This window comes from Paroedura picta, chromosome 6, assembly GCF_049243985.1.
Source record: "Paroedura picta isolate Pp20150507F chromosome 6, Ppicta_v3.0, whole genome shotgun sequence".
Taxonomy (NCBI): domain Eukaryota; kingdom Metazoa; phylum Chordata; class Lepidosauria; order Squamata; family Gekkonidae; genus Paroedura; species Paroedura picta.
This window is the reverse complement of record NC_135374.1, coordinates 78,144,019-78,164,911: the sequence shown is the minus strand read 5'-3', so window position 1 is coordinate 78,164,911 and position 20,893 is coordinate 78,144,019. Positions and strand designations below refer to the sequence as shown.

The window sequence follows — 20,893 nt, the reverse complement described above, 5'->3', positions numbered from 1 at the left end:
AGGATGCCCATGCAGTTGTCAGGATGGTTCATGTGGAGGAGCTGCCTGATTTTGGGCTGGTTGTTGCTGCTGTTCTTGCACCGGACCTGAATCTTTGAGGCATCTTCCGTTGTTCCTGCCTTCTAGCTAATCATTCTGCCATGGACAGCTTACCTTTCTGCTTTGAAAGAACTCGTCACATGGTAGGTACAACTTCAACTGTATTCTCAGCAGGCTTTTGAGCTGGATCCCCATGGAAGCTCTCAGAATGGATCTCTCTCCCCCCTTCTCCCTCATGGTCACCCCACAGCCTTTTCCATCTACCCATGTGAAAAATGGCTCCAGAGGTTCTCTGGGTTACAGCTGAATGGGGAATCAGCAGAAATCAGTCCCTTTCCTATCTGGTATGCGGTGCTCTGCAAATTCAGTTAGATTTGTGTATGTGCGTGTGGAGGATTTCTGATTGTTTTCCCCTCACAATACAGTCAAATGATTTGTGCCGAGTTCTTGCTTCCTAAGGGACCCAAAGTAACAGCTTTTCAAGGAGCACAAAAAGGAAAGAAGGGGAGAAAGATTTGTTTGTGAACTCTTTCTGTTCACAGTTCACGGCTGCTGAATGTAAGAAATGTTTTTGAAGCCTCCTCACTTCTTCTGTCTCCTTCCCGATCTTCATCTGCTCGCTGCTTCTCTTATTCTTGGAGATATTTCTTTGTAACGTTTTCCAAAGCCCTGCCACCTCCGCTTAGGAATGTGTGAACACTCTGGCTGCCTGGGTTACCCAGCAATTCAGGGTTAAAATAACAACTTAGTTTTCAAAACCCACCTTTCCCATATGGCTCAAGGCAGGTGACAACAATAAACCAAAGGTCTAATCATAAACTTTATATATTTAAAATTACTTTAAGAGCCACCTCCTAAAAATATTCCTGAGGGGGGACTAATTTATACTGGACAAGTTAATGTCTTGGGGTTGGAATTCTCAAGCAGGTTCAGAGCACAATCAAGTTTCATGAATATTCCCATACACTATGGACTTGCCACACAAGTGCAAAGGTCATTTCAAATTCAGCCTTAGAAAAGAGCTTTCCATCTGCTAGAGGGTGGGTTACGTTAATCTGAGCTGGGATGGAGAGCAAAAGGAGAGCTTCCACACTATAACTCTCGGTGCAGAATGATGGTTATTTGATAAAGCAAGACTGGCAGTTAAGTTCTGGGTTGAGAGACCAAGACCCATTTTGATGCCCAAAATTGTCAAATGATGGAGTTCTAAAATAGCGATGATAACAATCTACTGCAACAGTTATGATTGAAGAATGGGATAAATGGACAGAGCAAAAGAGACAGAGACATCACTTGAGATGAGACCTGCAGAGTCCTTCTCTATTCCCAAGACTTTGTTGCCCATAAAGGACTATGCCTGCTCACATCCCAAAAAAGAGTGGATTAGAACTGGGTAACAAGGAAGGTTATCTAAAAAAAGACACTAATTACTGTATTCTGCAACTTCTGTTTGGGGAAAGGAGCACCACCCTTTAGAGACAACAAGCCAAAAGACTTTGCGATTGCTGGCAGGGGCTCGTGGGAATTGTAGTCCATGAACATCTGGAGGACCACAGGTTGACTACCCCTGATCTAGACCAACCCCCCGCACAATGAAGGACACTCACAACCCTATTGCTCTCCTACTGTAGCCTGTCACTCCCTTGAACCTTCACAGAATCAGCCTCTCTGTCAGATGGCTAGGCAGCCTCTGTTTAAAAATGTCCAAAGATGGAGAACCCACCACCTCCTGAGGAAGCCTGTTCCACTGAGAAACCACTCTGTCAGGAACTTCTTCTGGATGTTTACACAGAGTTTCTTTTGAATTAATTTAATTCAATTGGTTTTGGTCCATCCCTTCAGGGCAAGAGAGAAGAACTCTGCTTATGGAACCATCTTGGCTTCCTTAAGCTCCTTCAATCTTTTCTTCTCAAGGGAATTGTTTGTGATTGAGGCTTCAGTATTTCACTTTTAATAATCTCCCCGCCCTCTTAGACTGCCATCTCTTTAAGTCGTTCTGACCTTGGGACTCTACCCGACATACCTTTAAGTCTGTTAAAATCTGCTTTCCTGAAGTCCAGTCTATACGTCCGACTACGTAAAGGTTTTCTCTTTCCCACAATTGAAAATTCCAAAAATCACATGGCCACTACTACCAAGTGTGCCCACTACTTCCATCTCATCTACCAGTTCTTCCTTATTGACGAGAATAAATCTAAAATAGCAGACCCTGGTTCCCCTCTCTACTTTCTGGGAGATAAAGCTGTCGGCAGGACAAGGTAAGAAATTAATGGAGTTTGTATTTTTAGCAGAGTTGGTCTTCCAACAGATATCCAAGTAACTGAAGTTACCCATGACCACTGTTTCCCCCCTCTTTGAGAATTGTGTAGTTTGGTCTAGGAGTATCTACAGAGAGATCCTCAATGCCATTCCCAGACCACTTCTGCTAAGTCAGGCATGTCGGCTGTGGGATGAGCCCATCCCTAAATGGTCTGGAGCTATCATAACTGAGGGACCACCGCTCTTTATATGTCCCCCAAAGAGCTTTAAGATCTGCAGACCAAGATCTGCTCAGGAGCCCAGATTAAATAGGCCTCAGTCAGGGCCAGGGCTTTTTTGGCCCTGGCTTTGGTCTGGTGGAATGTTCTACCAAATGAGAGCAGATCCCTGCGGGACCTCAATTGGTGCCATAGAGCTTGTAAAATGGAGCTCTTACACTGGGACTGTGGTGGAGGCTAACATGACATGCTGGCCTCCCTGCTGGAAATCCACCAAATGCATTTCAGCTAAAGGATTCTATGACCCCCCCCCCCCTGCCTCTCCTGTGAGGATAGTGAAAACTGGACCATTTTTGTAATAGCTTTAATGTTTTAATTAATTATTAATTAATTTGGATTTTATCTTATTTATGTATTTTTGACTTGGTGTAAACCAGCCTGAGTCCCCAGAGAGAGGGTGGGTAATAAATCTAATTTAAAATATAATAAAAAATAAATCCTTTCTCACTCCCAAAACACTCAACACCAGAATAGCTCTGGCCAAGGCACTGATTTCACTTAGTACCTCATTCCCCACCCACCTCCAATCACGTCTTCATGATATGTGCCAAGTCAGCACTTTTCTGGGACAGTGAATCCTGGGTGGCTCTTCTTTTACCTGTGACTGGCCTCACATTTCAATGCAAGATTTTATAGCCCAGTAGAATGGTGATGTGTCACCAGCACTGCCCTGGTTGGAAGAAGAAACAGAAAGTCGTGCAAGCTGAACCCATCCAAGTTGGCAGCCACTGGCCCTCCGACCTGGCAGGCTCCTGGAGACATCCTCAGTTCTGCACTTTCGGTAACAGCAGTTGCGAGCAGAGCAGATACAAAGTTCTGGGGCTTTCCACAATCTTTTACCACCTTCTTAATGCCTCCAGTGTTCCCATTGAGGTGGGGGTTCTCAGTGTTCCCAGGAAGCTTACAGGCAGAGCAGCAGGCCTGCACCTCTCTTCCCTTACCTCTATCAACTTCCCTGAGATAAGAACAATAGCTCTCACTTGCCAGGGGACTTCCTAGGTAGAACACAGTACCGGGGTTCCTCTCCTATCTTTCCCACGACCCTTTTCATGCCAGACGACTTTAAACTGGGGAAGAGAAACAATTACATGATGCTCAACTCTGCTGAGTAGGTCACAGTGGCATAGGTTCTTTACAGGATTCTCATGAAAGCGAGACACACACAACGGGTTTGATGTATGGACCAAACTACTTTTTTAAGTACCATAACACACTACACTATCAGGAGTAAATAATCAAGCAAATGCATACCTAATAAACCATCCTACCTCATACATGGCAATCAAGGATACCAACAGCAGCTACTAGGTGACTAGCCGTTGAGAAGTAGAGAGCATATTTCAGGGATGGCATGAAGGAAACCTACCTTTTGTCCCACCACTTTGCTCCCTCAGTATTGAAGTTGGAGCACAGAAACAACCCTGGTTTCTTAGGATGGTTTCTCTCAGGATTTCTTATCAACTGATATGTCATCTTCTTCCATTCATGTTCTGACTGCATATACATGTGAAGCAAAAGCATTAAGCAAGGTTTGGGCACTTCCTAACCACTGATTCCTAAGCACAGCTTCATCCTGACTGCCTCTGCTTTGAATAGCTGTTCCTCAATAGCCCAGACATTCATGTAGAGGGACCCCCGAGAATGAATTTCTGAATGCTGGCCAGTTTAACCATAACTGGATTCTGGGGTAGGAGATTCTTTGCATATTGTAAAACTTCACAAGAGGAAAGGACATGAATAAAGGACATGTTCTCCAAAGCACTGGCATACACAATATTGTTTTACAGTCACAATATACATTGTAGTACCTGCTATTAAATTACTTCAGAACAGATAACTGTGAAAACAATAGCTCAATATTTTCCCTGTTGTCACTGAAACAATGAGGTTTTAGTGTATCTCGGTGTCATAATTCAATTTACCATAGCATTAAATTAAATTTGTAGCAGAAGTTAAAGAAGGGTGTTTATTTTTCTCAAACCAGGGCATCACTTCTGCTGAAGGCAGGTAAGTTGGTTGAACTCCATCCAGAACAAGAGTTGATAACTGGAGGCTGGCAATCAGGGGAATATTGTGTGGCGGGGGCCCTTTGCCAGCGAAGCACTTTGGGCCTAGGCACCCAGAACTCTATAGCTTAACCATAGAGTTAATGTCACAACACCAGTGGTGAGCCGCCCCCGCCACCCTGCATGCCTTAGCAAGTCTCCCAAGCCCTCTTACATTTCCCCAAGAATTTCACCTCACTTCCCAACTGAGTAGCAGTGGCCAAAGCTGGGGTGTGAGTGGAAACCTGGCCTCCCTACCTAGGGCCCACATGGACCCACATACAGCCTGTGGGCACCCTTCCTGTTTTTGGAAGGAAGTTTTGTTCCAGCCTCTCTTTCTCCTTGACCTGCCTTATTCATAACACACTAACTTATTTGCATTTATTTTTTCTTCCATAATTCTCACCTCGCCCCCACAGCTGTTGCCTATTTTTTGGGCTTTCTCCTTCCTAGGGAGTCTTGAGGGCATGCCTGGGGAGGATGAGATTTGGAGAGGGCATTCAAAAGGGATGTGATGCCAGAGAGTTCACCATATGAAGCTTCCATTTCTTTTGGGAGAACTGAAATCTGTAGACAGGACTGGAAATCAGTTGCAATTCTAGGAGAACTCTATGTAGCTCTAACTGCAGAGGCATTTTTATTTGCAACAAAGCACCCACCCAGCAGTTTTGCTCTTACTTTCCTCACCTCAGCCTCTTGGGGCTACCATTTTCTCTTCTGCTTTCTCAGGAATTGACAGATTGGGATAGTGTAATAATGTTATAACAATCTACTGCAACAATTGATAGTTCCCAGCTATCTTTTCAAAGTTATAACAGGAAATGTACAATCTACACCTTTCCCTTTATAACTCCTCAATGCAATGGATAGAGGCTTTTAATATAAAAAGGAAAGCTGAGAACTAGTAGATCATGGCAGTAGATCATTATAATGTCATTGTGTTACTGAGATCTGACAAGTATTTTATTTTTAAGATCCTACAGAAATGGGGAGGCACAAATTCCATCCGTGTTGTGTCACCTGCAACTCATGGTGCCGTGGCTGTGATCTTTCCAAAGGGATTGTGCCAAACCAGGTTTGGGAAAAATGGCAGCAAAACAGGGGGAAAACATGAAAACAAGATGAACAGAGGATGGCATAATATGGGTGATATTGAAAACAGGCCGGTTGCCAGGGCAGAGCAAAATATCCACATGGAAACAGCTCAAACAGTATATTACTTGTTTTTTGTTTTTAATGAGCTACAGAGAAAGGGGATCATTGCCACCTCTTCAGCAGGTGAATGTAGATATAACAGATGTCTTTATGCTGCTATAAAGAAACCCGTAATAACAGCGTGGGTTACACATGCATGGCACCAAGCGCCTAGCTCTTGCTTGAACACTTCGACAAGAGCTTCAATAACTCAAGGATCTAAATGGCCTAGGAGTGATATTTACATTTAATCTATAGTGACAGTGTGATTTCTTCTACTCTAGGCAATTTCCCCTTCTCCGTGGGACAAAAGCAGATTGTTTTTCTTCCTTCTCTGCCTGATTCCAAAGTTGGTGCCTGCCGTACAGTATCCTAAAACCTTGCCCTGTGATGTGAATGTCGATGCCTTGGAAGATCTTCTGATAGTGGACTGCAGAGACCGCAATCTTGCTGCATTCCCAGAGGGAATCCCTGCCAACACTACCAATCTGACACTTTCTATCAACCACATTAAGGACATCAAGCAAGCTAACTTTGAGCACCTTCAGCACTTGGTGGAGGTTGACTTCAGGTGCAATTGTATGCCACTCACCATCGGGCCAAAGGATCATATCTGCAACACGAGTCTGAACGTAGAACACGGCACTTTTGAAAAACTCACCCAGTTGAAATCATTGTACTTGGATGGAAATCAGCTCTCTGAAGTCCCTCGGGGCCTACCTCCAAATTTACGTCTACTGAGCCTTGAGGCAAACAATATCATTTCCATCAACAGAGACAGTCTGAAAGAACTTGGAAACATAGAAATTCTTCTTCTCGGGAAGAACTGCTATTACCGCAATCGTTGCCATGTAACATATCAAATTGACAGCACTGCTTTCCAGGACCTGAAAAATTTAACAGTGTTGTCCTTGAAAGCCAATAACTTAAGCAGCATCCCACAAAATCTGCCACGCAGTTTAACGAAACTGTACATTCATAACAATCAGATTCAAAATATCAGTCAGCATGACCTAAACTATCTTCATAATTTGGAGGTTCTGGATTTAAGTGGCAACTGCCCGCGCTGTTACCTTGCTCCATACCCTTGCGAGCCGTGTCCCAATAACGGCAGTCTTCTCATCAGCCCCACGGCTTTCGCCTCCCTAAAGCAACTGAAGTTTCTGCGATTACACAGCACCTCTCTCCGTCATGTGAACCCTAAGTGGTTTGAAAATACTACAAATCTTGAAGTACTTGACCTTTCGCAAAATTATTTGGCTAAAGAAATTGAAGACGCCAAGTTTTTGAATTACCTTCCTAATCTCCAAGACTTAGACTTATCTTTCAATTATGTTTTGCAAGAATATGCCCCATGTTTGAATCTGTCATACACATTTTCTAAGCTTACTAAGCTTAAATACTTGAGACTAAGGGGTTATGTTTTCAAAACACTGGACTGGAACGCTGTACGCTATTTGAGAAATCTCATTAATCTTACGGAGCTGGACTTTGGAACTAATTTTATTAGGAATGTTAACTTTAGCATGTTTAAAGATTTCCCAGCTCACAATCACAGTCCAGTCATAAATCTTTCCTTCAATAAAATATCTCCCTCTTCACAAGGATTTAGTGGCGTTCCATTTTCCTCCAGTCATATGCCTTCAGTTGGTGAATATAGAGACATCCATTATTTCATATATGATAAATATAGTCGTAGCTGCAACTCTAAAGACCAGCAGATGTCTTTATCCTTGCCACATGACATTGAACGTTCTTGTACTCAATATGGCAAAACACTGGATTTAAGCAGAAATAACATGTTTTTTATTAATCCCTCTGATTTCCAGAACTTAGGTTCTATTAAGTGTCTTAACTTATCAGGCAACGCCATGAGTCAAACCTTACAGGGAAATGAATTCCGCTCCTTATCTGGCTTGAAGTACCTAGACTTCTCTAACAATAGAATTGATTTGCTGTATCCAAATGCATTCCAAGAGCTGAAGGAACTAGAAACCCTAGACCTTAGTGATAACAAGTACTATTTTCAGGCAGAAGGTGTCACTCACATGTTGAATTTCACCAGTAATATGACTTCTTTGAAAAAGTTGATCCTGAACGGGAATGAGATTTTCACTTCTGCTAACAAAAGGATGGTCAGCAGTTCCATCCAAACGCTGGAATTTAGAAAGAATCGCTTGGATATCTTGTGGAAGGATGGAACCGATGAATACTTTTCGTTCTTCCAGGAGCTGAAGTGCCTGAAGAATCTTGACATCTCTGATAACTCCCTGACTTTTTTACCTTCGGGTGTATTTGATGGACTGCCTGGGCAACTCGAGCAGCTCAATCTGAGCAATAACAAACTGAAGACGTTTAACTGGGGTAAACTTCAAGTTCTGAAGAATCTGACAGTCCTGGATCTTAGCAACAACCTGTTGACTACTGTCCCCCATGAGCTGTCCAACTGTTCCACAACTCTTCAGAACTTCACACTGCGATACAACAGGATCAAAAAGCTGACAGAGCATTTCCTCCGAGGTGCTTTCCAGTTGAGACACCTGGACCTCAGCTTTAATAAGATTAGAACAATCAGGAACTCCAGCTTCCCACAGAACGTGATTGATAACCTAAACAAACTACTTCTGAATGGCAATCCTTTCAAATGCGATTGTGATATTGTGTGGCTATCCTGGTGGATGAATAGAACAGAGGTGAATATTCCACGGCTGGGAACAGATGTGACTTGTGCAGGCCCATATGCATGGCAAGGTAAAAGTGTGGTTTTATTAGATTTGGATACCTGTGAACTGAACTACTCCCAGATCCTGTACTGCATTTCAGCCTCCATAATTATGTCTCTGATGATGGTCCCTGTTGCCAGCCACCTATATTTCTGGGATGTGTGGTATATCTACCATTTCTGCACAGCCAGATTAAAAGGATATAAACGCCTGTTTCCCTCAGAAATTCTGTATGATGCTTTTGTTGCTTATGATATAAAAGATGCAGCAGTAAATGAATGGGTCCTGAAAGAACTGGTTGAAAAGCTGGAAAATGAGCAAGAGAAACGATTCAATTTATGTTTGGAGGAAAGAGACTGGCTACCAGGACAGCCAGTTTTGGATAACCTTTCTGAGAGCATAGAAATGAGCAGAAAAACAGTATTCGTGCTGACAAACAGGTACATTGCCTGTGGCAACTTCAGAACAGCGTTTTACCTGGCACACCAACGGCTCATGGATGAAAAAGTAGATGTAATCATCTTGATATTTCTTGAAAAGGTTTTACAAAAGTCAAAATATCTCCGTCTCCGGAAGAGACTGTGTAGTGGGTCTGTACTTGAGTGGCCAACTAATCCTCAGTCTCAGCGTTATTTCTGGCATTGCCTGAAAAATGCATTAGCGGTAAACAATGATGTGAGCTATAACCTTTTTTTTAAAGAAATGGTATAGCTCAGTCATGTTCTGGGAAATCCTTTGCAGGATAAGCCATGTTGAGGGAATGGCTTGAGGCTGAGGCTTACTTTTTGCATGCATGACATTTTGTGGAAGTTCCAATCTCAACTCTTTTAGCCTCTTTATTTGCAAAAGGGATATCATAATACTGGTCTACCTTACAGGGCTGTTGTAAGACTCACAAGGTATGCAAAGTGCTTTGAATAAAAATCGCTGTAAAAATACCAAGTATTATTACAATTTAAGCAAGCATGGCAGGTAGCATTCAAAAGTAGCCTGTTGTAAGCAACTAAGCACATTTGTAGAACAGAAGCTTATTTGAGGCAAATATTGCTGAAGGACCACCAGTCTGTCAATGATTTTCTTTTCCATATAAGGAGGGTTGGTTCTTATATGCTGCTTTTCTCTACTTGAAGGGGTCTCAGTGGTGTACAGTTGCCTTCTCATTCCTCTGCCCACAACAGACACCCTGTGAGGTGGATGAGGCTGATATCACTTCTGATATCACTGCTCGATCAGAACAGCTTTATCAGTGCTGTGGTGAGCCCAAGGTCACCCAGCTGGTTGCATGTGGGGGAGTGCAGAATCGAATCCAGCTTGCCAGATTAGAAGTCCCCCCCTTCCTAACCACCACAACAATATGCAGTGATATGCAGGGGGTTTGTGGACTGTTAAAACTCTTGAGATGGGAAAGAAGAGGGTAAGAGAGACTATACCATCAGACTTTTATAGCCACTGATATACATGCCCTTCTCATGTTTCCCCTAGGAAGGTGAAATGGGGCTTCTTCTTTGCACCCATGTATGCTGGGAATAAACGTGTAGGGCAACCTCTGGTTCAGATTGCCTGTCTTTTAAGAACCTATATTTTACCTTAGCTATGGACTGCAGAGTCTGAAGCTCTGCCCATGAGGTTGGGAGTTCGATCCCAGCAGCCGGCTCTAGGTCGACTCAGCCTTCCATCCTTCCGAGGTCGGTAAAATGAGTACCCAGCTTGCTGGGGGGTGAACGGTAATGACTGGGGAAGGCACTGGCAAACCACCCCGTATTGAGTCTGCCATGAAAACGCTAGAGGGTGTCACCCCAAGGGTCAGACATGACTCGGTGCTTGCACAGGGGATACCTTTACCTTTACCTTTCACAAGGTGGAAACTGTCTCAGTCTCAGCTCACTTCTTCTTAAGTAAGTTGAGTGTAATTATAAGGCTTCATTTTGTTGTGGGGATTATTTAGAGAATTTTCATGAAGTACCTATAAATATACTTGCCCAAAGAACAAAGTTCGAACCCAATGGCTCCTTTAAGACCAACAAAGTTTGCCAAGTGGCTGTCAAACACTGGTGACCTTAGGTGCTGGGAGCAGCGGGGAAGATCTCAATCTGCATAAAAGCACCAACTCTGGTTCTCAGTAGAAGTAGATTTTTAGTAGAAAGGAGAGGAGGAAAATCAGCATTTGTTTTTTTCTGTTTCATGGAGGAATTCAGCAGTGGCTACTCAGGTGGCTACTTAGTTCTTCTCTGTCTGTCCCCCATTGCTTCTCGTTGTGGAAATATGAGCTTATTAAAGATTGAAAAGGGCAATTTATACATGTTGAAATTACTGGTCTTTTCCATTTTTTAAATACATTGTACCTCAGTTCTAGAACATGGAGTCCCCCCCCCCCCATGCTGAGGAAAGAAGAACAGTGCTGTGATATCTAGGCGTGGACAGGTATGGACTGACAGGATGGTTATACTCACGGTCTGTTTCTTTTCCTTTTAATTGCCTTCCTGAAGGGCATCCAGTCAGCTTCCTTTTCAGTTTCAACTCAAGCCTGGCTCAAGTGTACTTCAGCTGATTGTTCTCAGTGGAACGCAGTGCATATTTGTATTGAAGTAGATTTCAGTGGAGATAACTCCTAGCAGGGTTGCCTACTCCGACTTTGGAAATCCCTGGGGATGTTGGGATGCTGCCTGGGGAAGGCTGAGTTTGGGGGGAAGGAGCTCAGTGGGAATGCAATGCCGTAGTGTTCTTCCTCCAAAGCTGTCATTTCCTTCAGGGGAACTGATCTTTGTGCTCTGGAGGTCAACTGTAGTTCCACAAGAGCTCAAGGCAGGGCCCTAGGTGCATGTATAATATTGCTAGTTTAAAAACACTTAACTGTCAGATCCTCATAGACTTTCTCAATGAACACACTTGGTATTAGCAGCAAAAGCAGTTTATTGAGGTAGTGATATGAAGTTCATGATTATGCTTGCTGAAACTAATTTGATAAGCAATACACTGACCAACATAGTCCATGAAACCCCACCCACAACTGACAACAGGCGGCTTTCCCCTGTTCCCAGGAAATAGCAGCCTCTCCCCTCCCCTTTCCCACACTAGCCCTGTGCCCAGGTGTACATTACATAATTCTTGCAAGGCTGACTCAAAGACCACCTCACCAATAACATCCAATCTCCCCTCTCCCACAGGTCCACCCACCCAAGAGAAAATAGGCAATTAGACTATACAAACTAGTGAGCAATGCAATGCAAACAGTTACAGTCAATTAGCTTTCCCAGGCCTGCTACTCACAAAATGACATTTACAGCTGACACCAACATGATCATGGCAGGGGGCTGGCAACCAGAAGTCTTTTGTGTTGGATTCTGGCTACTGTGTTAGATAAAACCTCCTTTAAGTTAGGACTTGAAGAAACTAACAAGCTAATAAATTCTCTTGTATCCAACCCAGGATTAAACCATGGTTTGGAAAGAAAACAGACCACACATGCATACACACATACACACACACAGACCAACTATGGCTGTCAGCAAGAAAAAAATGTTTCCTTTTTAAGCTGAGTGTGAGGGGGGGAAGGTAAGGAGGAGGGTGGGTTCAAGCTGAGCTATGGGTTGTCAACACTGAGCTATGGTTTGTCAACATGTGTGAATCACAGTTCTCTCTAAAGCAGAAAACTGCAATCAAACTTTCATCAAGATGAATCCTCATTACCTCTAACAGGGTGAAACTCACATTGCATAAGAATTTGTGCAAACCCACCCAGGCACTGTTTTCTTTCCCTTTCTAGTGGCCAGCAGTAATCTTGGGAGATGTTGTAAGGTTTTCATCGGCATTTTCCATGCTGAGGAGATTCAAAATAGCATCCAATTTTTAAAAATCATTTGGGGAGTTTCCTTAAAATTGACAGGTTCAAAAACATCTGTACCTGACTCTGTTGTTGGGGGGGGGGTTGTTTTGCTTTGCTTTTACTCTCCATGCCAAGGGTTAAATTTAGAATTAGGTACTAGATGCTTCCTCTGACATATGGATAAACTGATCCCAATATACCCCAAAATACTACTTTTCACAATGCACAATTCTGCCTCATCAGATGAAGACAGCCCAGAATTATACATTTTCCATCTTAACACTTGGATGTATAACATCTCTCTCTTCTGTTCAGTCATGAGGTTATCACTTCCTGCTTTACCAAACCCAGAAGAATGTGGCCATATGACAGTGTCACTGGATCACAAGTACATTTTTGAGTGGCTGTAGTTTACAAAGAGAATAGCCTGATCAAAACTGAATGTGGCACTGACCTTATCTTAAACTATGAATGAAGTTACCTGCCAAATCTCCTGTATTTAACAGCCTTGCAAACTGAGGCCCATGACTTCCTTGACTGAATCCATCCACCTCATGTTAGATCTTCCTCTTCTTTTGCTGTCTTCGCACTATTGCTTCTGTCTTCTCATAATCTGACCCAAATATGGCAGCCACAGTTTAGCTTCTAGGGAGACTTCAAAGATGATTTGGTCTATAACCCACTAATTTGTCTTTTTGTTGTCCTGTGGTATTTGTACAACTCTACTCCAAACCCACATTTCAACTTTCTTCCTGTCAACTTTCATCATTACCCAATTTGCACACCCATATGTGGTAATAGAGAATATTATGGTAAGAATTAACGTGATCTTGGTCACCAGTGACACATGCTTATACTTAAGAATCCTTTCTAGCTCCTTCATGGCTGTCTTTCCCAAGTCTCAACCTGTCATGGAGCAGATGATTGCAGAATCTACTAGGCAAGTGGGATGCTGGAAGCTGAGAAAGGAAACTGGGATTAGTACTCAACCAGCTATATATCCCACTATAGTAGCAAGCTGGAAAGACAGATTCACACCTCTGCTGATCAATCACCAAGCAAGGGTTCTCAGATCCCTGCTGGCCACCAATGGAGGGATAGGGATGCCAAATCCAGGTTGGGAAACTCCTGGAGATTTGAGGGTGGAACCTGGGTAAGACAAGGAGCTCATTTGGATACAATGCCATAGAGTCCACCCTCCAAAGCATCCATTGTCTCCCCATGATCTCTGTAAACCAGAGATGAGCTATAATTCTGTAGGATCCCAGGTCCCACTTGGAGGCTGGCAAGACTTAAGCCAGTCAATCTTTCTCTTATACAAATTTACAGTATAAGGTAACAGTAGAAGACATGTTTATGTGTTTCTTGGAGGAAAGGATAAAAATAGGATAGACAGAAATATCACTGTTCTACAGACATTCCCATCAGTTGGTGAGCATTTTCACTTGATCAGAATCAGGCCAAGATTCTTTTTCTAGAGAATGAAAATCTGTTAGATAAAAATATAATGCTAAACTAAATAATTTCCCATGCTTCCATGGTAGAATTGCTCTCCGCTGGTGGAAGCAGGGAGTCCCCTGCTGCCAGGCCTACCCTCTGCTCTACCAACTGGCAGAGGGATGTAATAATTAGGAGAAGGAGAAAGGCCTTGGCATTGTGGCCAGTGTCTCATAGGAAGCAATGTCATCACACCAATAATGTCCAGTTGACGTTCTTGTATTTGGGCTAAAACTCTATGGTAGAACCCAGTTTGACCACACGGATTCTGCCCAACTATCAGAGTATCACCCAGACATCACTGGCATGATGATTAGGGATGCCAGCCTCTAGGTGGGACCTGGGAAGTCCCTGGAATTACAAATAATCTCCTGGTGACAAAGGTTTGTTCCCCTGGAGAAAAAGACCACTTGGTAGGTGGACAATATGGCATTAAACCCCATTAAAGTCCCTCCTGTCCCCAAACCTTACCCACTGCAGTCTCTACTCCCAAAGCCTCCAATTTTTCCCAACCCATAGCAACAACCCTAATAATGATGTAACTTCCTGTATGAAACCAGCAACAGGGCCTAGGCCTTTCTCTTTTTCCATGTAAGTCCCCCCCATCTCCTGCTGGTTCCCAGGAGAGACCTGGCAACCCTATTCCATGGTGCCCAAAATCTGTCACAACAGTAACATAAAGCACCATAGGCATTAGGAATGCCAGCCTTCAGGCGAAACTTGGGCATGTCTTGGAATTACAGCTCATCTACAGAGAGCAGTTACCCAGGGAAAATGAATGTTTTGAAGGGTGGACTCCGTGGCTTTGTAACTCACTGAAGTCCCAATCCTTCCCAGGTTTCAGGGAGGACATGGCAATGATAGGAGGCATCCATACTTCACAGCCCACAAGCAGACAATGGAGTTTGGTTCCTTGCCAGTAGATAAATACAATCCCTGGACAATCTTGAACTTCCCAGGACATGTTCAAGAACCAGGGCTCTGTCTTATAAGAGCCCTGGTTCTTGAACATGTCCTGGGAGGTTCAAGATTGTCCAGGGATGCCAACTCCAGGTTGGGAGATTCTTGGAGATCTGGGGGTGGAGTATGGGAAGAGCAGAGTTTGGGAATAGCAGGGAACTCAGCAAGGGTGTGGTGACACGTGTCTATCCCCCAAATCTGCCATTTCCTCCAGGGGAACTAATTCCTGTTGTCTGGTGATCACTTGAAAAACAGGGAGAATTCCAGGCCCTAGCTAGAGGTTGACAACCCTGTCTTCTTGATGAACCCAATTCATCTTGATGATTATGCTTTGCTTGGCATCTGTCAAGTTCTTTTCCAGCCTATTTGGCCATTTTTCTCATTGCAATTATTTCATTAGCTACCTAAAGCACTTTTTTGTGAAAAGTGTGGCCTGTAAAAAATTTAAAAAATAAACCTAAAGATGAACATACAATTTATGATAAAGATGCATATCCTTATAGAGTCCTCCACAAACAAATAGTAAAAAAGTGAAAGGTCTTTTTTTCAGCATGTTTCTTTGTGTTCTGAATAATTATTCCTTCTATTTTTACAAACAAAAACAGAGGGCTACAATGTAGCTCATCTAGTTATTTTTTTCTCTACAGATGAATTGCTGAAAAGGCCCTTTTCGTATACAAACTGTCTCATACCACATTTCTAGGGTTATTTCCTTTGGTGTCGGAGATTAAAATGTGCATTAAGGATTTTATTTACATACTAGATTCAAAACCCATTTTATATTGCAATAAAATGGGCGCTAGAAGGGCTCGACCTCCCCCCCCGACTCCGAAAGGGTCCTGTGTGGGCGGGGACGCAGGTGGAAGACGGGCATGGGCCATGCTGGTGGTGCAGCGGGCCTTGGGCAGTCTAGTGGGGTGGAACTTACTTGGGCCAGGGCAGCGGCGGCATGAAGGAGGCGAGGAGGGGATCGGGCAGCCATGCTGTGCTGCGCGGGCGGCGAGGGCTATGTGCAGTGCTGGTGGCGGAGCGGTGGCGTGGAGACTCCTTTGGCACGCCGCGATGTAGAGGCCGGGCAGCGATGTCTCGAGGTGGCCATCTTCCAGGTTGCTGGCTGGGTGCGGCAGTGGTGGCGAAGTTCGGAGGCCAGCGAGTGTGGTGGCTGGTCTCCGCGGTGGCAGCAAAGGTCAGTGAGAGGCCGGTAAGGGGGGAAGTGGGCCGTTGGGGAAGGGCAGTCGCTGGGCGGAGGGGAAGAAATTTTCCCCGAGCCCAGCAGCGTGGGGCAAGGCTCCCCCCTGGCAGCCATCCGGCTAGGATGGTGGCTCAGGAGGACTGGAGAGTTCTTGGTGCGGCGTTCAGGAGACGGGCCAAGTGGCCAATAGGGAGGCGCGCTTTGCGCGCCTCCCAATTGGCAACTTGGCCCTGGAGTGCCACTCGGATGAGCAAATCAGGAGACTGGGGAAGGCACTGGCAATACCCCGTATTGAGTCTGCCATGAAAACGCTAGAGGGCGTCACCCCAAGGGTCAGACATGACTCAGTGCTTGCAAGCGGATACCTTTACCTTTACCATATATATATATATATATATACATACACACATACACACACACACACATATATTTAATAGCTAAAATGTGTATCAATTCTTTTCTCCCCCTGTAGGTGGCAGCAGTTCATTGCCCTTAAATCTGCTTTTAAAAAAGTTGATTATGACATCCAATAAATATATGGGTTTGGGCTATTTTTTTAAACCCTGGCAGACTATAATATTAAAAGATGTTGAAAAATGGGAACTGAAGGAAACTCACCTGTCTGAAATCTAAAGTGAAAAGTATTTATAATGCATGACACACTTACAGGACCCATGAACAAAACTTAGGAAAATTCATCCTAATATTTTCTTTAAAATAAATATGAGATCTTGAGGAGGAGCAGGACAAAAATGTACTCAAATGCTGAAAGCATTTCACCGGAATGAAAACAAGCAGTTCCTTTGGTGCATTCGAAAAAGGTAAAAGCAATGCTGTAATTAGGATGACAATCACATTTGTAAAGTGGTGAACCAGCTTATTCTCAGGCGCAGCGTTAAATCCCCCAAAAGGAGATGTTTCTGGCAGAGGATATGGCTGGAATCACAGTCTGCAAAAGGTTACAGACACGAGATTTTTCAAGAAATGTTGAACTAAAAATGTTGTAACATAACAAAGAAGAAGGAAACAAAGAAGTTTTTTTCGCTTAACGCTAGTTTGCACCCAGTGCAAAAGATCCCTGGTTGTATGAAGGAACACAAAAGGACTGAGAAGCCAGCTGTTATTCACATCCGGAGGGACAATGCATGGACACTGTAGGAAATGCACCTTGGAAGCATTTCTAAGACCTCTGGGGGCATTGGCGTTTTCACCCGCCTGAAGCCCTATTGTGGCTAAGAAGTAAGACGAACCTTGGCACTCTGCACAAGTCAGCCAGATTCTTATCTGCCTGCTGGCACTTGAAAGAAGCAGAGCAGCCTGAACTGTTACCCATGCCACTTGAAATATTTCCTTTCTACCAGGAGTATAAATCAGGAGGCAAATCCTATTAAGACACCCATGCAAGGCAGCTTTAAGAAAAACACCCATCTTGCCTTTTAGCTATTTAACCCTTGAGGAGTTCCTTGCATATGCAAATTTGGTTACAAATTGCCCTTGATATGGGTTAGCAGGGATGGCAATTCCAAAACCCAGCCTATAGAGAGCAGTGCATGCAGAATTACAAGTTTGGCATGGGCGGAAGCAGCTGGAGGCCAGACTGTTTTGGTGCTAGTCCATGATTCCATGCGGGTTCTCAGTCTCCATGGGCTAGGGGCCTAAGATGCCGTTTGGGAGGTGACTTCAGGACACATCTGCCATGGACTCAGAGCTGCTTTGTATATTATTAATGTGTCCAAAAGTAGGATACACAGATGAGCTTCCTGTATTCAGGGGTATTATTAACATTCAAAAACACAGACTCAGGCTTCTCTTCCACTGGGGAAACTACATGTGCTACCAGTGTAACATTCATGAGCACACTGGTTTTCTCAACCACAGATTAATGACCTGCATCAAGACAGGAAGAGTTATATATTTGAGTTTCCTTTGAACATTCAGAGTTGCTCTTATTGTGTGACCTTGTAAGTTGCCAAGTGACTCAGCTCAGTTCCCCATAGATAAAAGCAGAACCACAGGGACCTTCTGTTCTTTTTCAAATAACAAGCCCAGGAAGGGGGAGCATCTGTACAATCGACTGTAGTTTGCCTTCAAGGCAAAGGCTTGCACAACTTGCATCCATGTTATATGACAGAAGTGCTCCATAATGACAAATAGTAGCAGGAAATACTACTACAAGCAAGGACTAGCAAGAGCAGAGGCAAAAGAAGCCCCACTTTGTGCAGAGGGTGTAGGATGCCTTCTTTTTACACTGTATCCATTTCCACTACTCATCATTTATTCAGTGCTTTAGAGTCTTCCCAACACTTACCATCAATTCTTACTACAACCCTATAAGGTAGGTCATTATTATTTCTATCCCCATTTAATGTGTGGGGGATGAAGCACATCATGAGTTACTTCTCTGGGGCCACCAGATCTGTATCTGTCTTGGTTTCCTAGCTCAAAGGCGTGACTGAAATACCAACTCTCAGCTTTGTAAGCATAAACTTTCAGATATCTAGTGACATGTCTTGCTCCGGGCCTTTTCATTCTACTTTGAACAACTCACAGCAGGGGCGTACTGAAAGCAAACACACGTCATCTATTTCTGGAGCCATTCTGTGGGAAAGAATGGAATGTGTGGGATGCCTCTACATTTGTCAAAAATGTGTGGCTTTGGTCAGCACTCCAGAATGAGAGCTCCTCCAATAACGGCAAAGTTGTTCCTGCAAAATTTGGCATTTAATCGCAGGGGGACAGAAGTGAGATCTCTGGCTGCTTCACTTCCTGGAGTCCACAGCACTGTTGTGTTGAAAGCCTATGAAACTGCATCTCAGAAACACAGTGAAGTTCCTCATTCACTAAATGTTCTGTTGATCGCTTTCTGTTTCCAGTGGGCATTTTCCCTATGCCTTTTGGAGAATGTCTTGCATGCCCATTGTATACTGAAACCAGGGCCTTATCCTCACAAAGATACGCAGATAAATACAATGGTCCATTCTTCTCCATTGTCTTTGCTCAGTAAACTGTGACTATTTATACTGGATTTGCCTTTAGAGGCTAATTTGTTTAGTTTACAGACAAAGGTGCAGAAGAGATCTGTATTCATTTCTCATGTGGCAATTCAGAATCTGGTAAAACATCTTCCCAAGAAATCTGCAGTATCTTTATCTGCAGCATCAACAGGAAGTGGGTTTTGTGAGTTCCGCTTCTCAGGGGGCCTTTTTAGTAACAAGAATGCTCAAGAAAAAGAATATCGCCCCACTGAAGGAAGGACAATCAGAAGCAGTTTCCATGTTGTCTCCCTCCAGCCCGGTTTTCTAAGCATTAGTGGAGACCAAAGCCAAAGGACTACATAATGTAATATAGCTATGTGGTCTGTTTGAATGCCTATATTGGGACATGCGGAGGAAACAGTTGGGAAATATTCTTCTATAAATATAGACAAGAAAAATGGTTGAGAAATGTCCAGATACTCCACTTCCTCTATGAGCTGCTCCCTCCCTTGAGTTGTTCTGGCAGACAGAGAAGCAGTCCCAACCTATTCTTCCTTGGCCAGAGGCTTCTGGGCCTTATGTAGCCTGCCAAGTTTCCCTAGCCTACCCCCATGCACAATTCCTCTCTCATAGGCCTCCCAACCTTTTCTAGCCCTGGTAGCCTACTACTTCACTGCAATGTGCTTCTGCTAGTCACCTGATTAACTGCAAACCATTGTTGCGTTACTAGCATTGTTCAAAGACCAGTGCCATAAATGAAGACAAGTCTAGGGTCGTCTCATCACATTATAGCTTGCTATAACCTTTGGTTGCAATCTACCAGCTCAACTGGTATTTCTCAGGAGTGAACTAGAAAACCCTTTGTTTTCTACCATCCAACACGGGTGATTCTGTATATAACAGCTATTTGAGCCAGTTCAAACAGAACTCTGCATCTGAATCTAACATAGTTTGATGCCCAGCACAATTGTTTAGGAGAATCTGGTCTCTCAATGCTATGGAAGGAGGACACCAAAATAATAGTCAATCAGACATCAGCTGTGAGGCATTTGCAAGCCATTTTGCAGACAAAGACTTCACACTCCGCCGTGCTTTTCAAACTTTGCAAAATACTCCCCAAATATTATCTCAGCAATACTTAAGGCAACCCTGTTTAGTTGGTTCTGAATTCAGTGTATGGTAAATGATGTAAGGTAGACATAGACTTCTCAGCAAGTCTATGTCTACCTTACCTCAAACATAGACTTCCTTTACTTCAGTCCTTTAAAAACTGGTGAGAAGTTTAATGGGAACTTGCTTGGTGGAGGGGTATATGTAAACGTCTACCATCAGACGCCTTTGTAAGTAAGTTTATTACAAGGAGTGCTGGCAACTAAGGTAAAGGTAAAGGTATCCCCTGTGCAAGCACCGAGTCATGTCTGACCCTTGGGGTGACGCCCTCTAGCGTTTTCATGGCAGACTCAATACGGGGTGGTTTGCCAGTGCCTTCCCCAGTCATTACCGTTTACCTCCCAGCAAGCTGGGTACTCATTTTACCGACCTCGGAAGGATGGAAGGCTGAGTCAACCTTGAGCCGGCTGCTGGGATCGAACTCCCAGCCTCATGGGCAGACAGCTCCAAACAGCATTTCTGCGCCACAAGAGGCTCTGTGCTGGCAACTAGCTAGGGACATATGGTTAAGCCTACTCCAGTGCTTTTTAACATGGGGGCAAGTAGTACTAGTGAAATGGGTAGTGAGCCATACTGCATCTAGGATCATTCTCTGCAGAATTTTGACCAAACAAAGTGCAGCAACAGTAAGGACTTGCCTGTGTTGAATTTGTTTTCATAAAGCGGATCTCTCTTTCTCCTTAATACACTGTCTAACACCTATTAACTGTCCTGAGTTCTTTCAAGTATTTCCCAGTT

The 20,893-nt window shown here is 43.8% G+C and overlaps 1 protein-coding gene across 2 annotated transcripts in view; it reads left to right on the top strand.

The window, feature by feature from the left end:
• The window catches only part of TLR7 (toll like receptor 7), a 38,120-nt gene continuing 17,227 nt past the window's right edge, over window positions 1–20,893 (top strand). Inside the window, exons 1-2 of one of the 2 annotated variants that reach the window (XM_077343234.1) lie at window positions 1–182; window positions 6,100–8,566. In XM_077343234.1, coding sequence (XP_077199349.1) covers window positions 141–182; window positions 6,100–8,566 — 2,509 coding nt within the window. In that variant the 5' untranslated portion in view covers window positions 1–140. Of the gene's footprint in view, window positions 183–6,099; window positions 10,821–20,893 lie in introns of those variants that run through there. The other variant, XM_077343233.1, reaches the window with a different exon arrangement.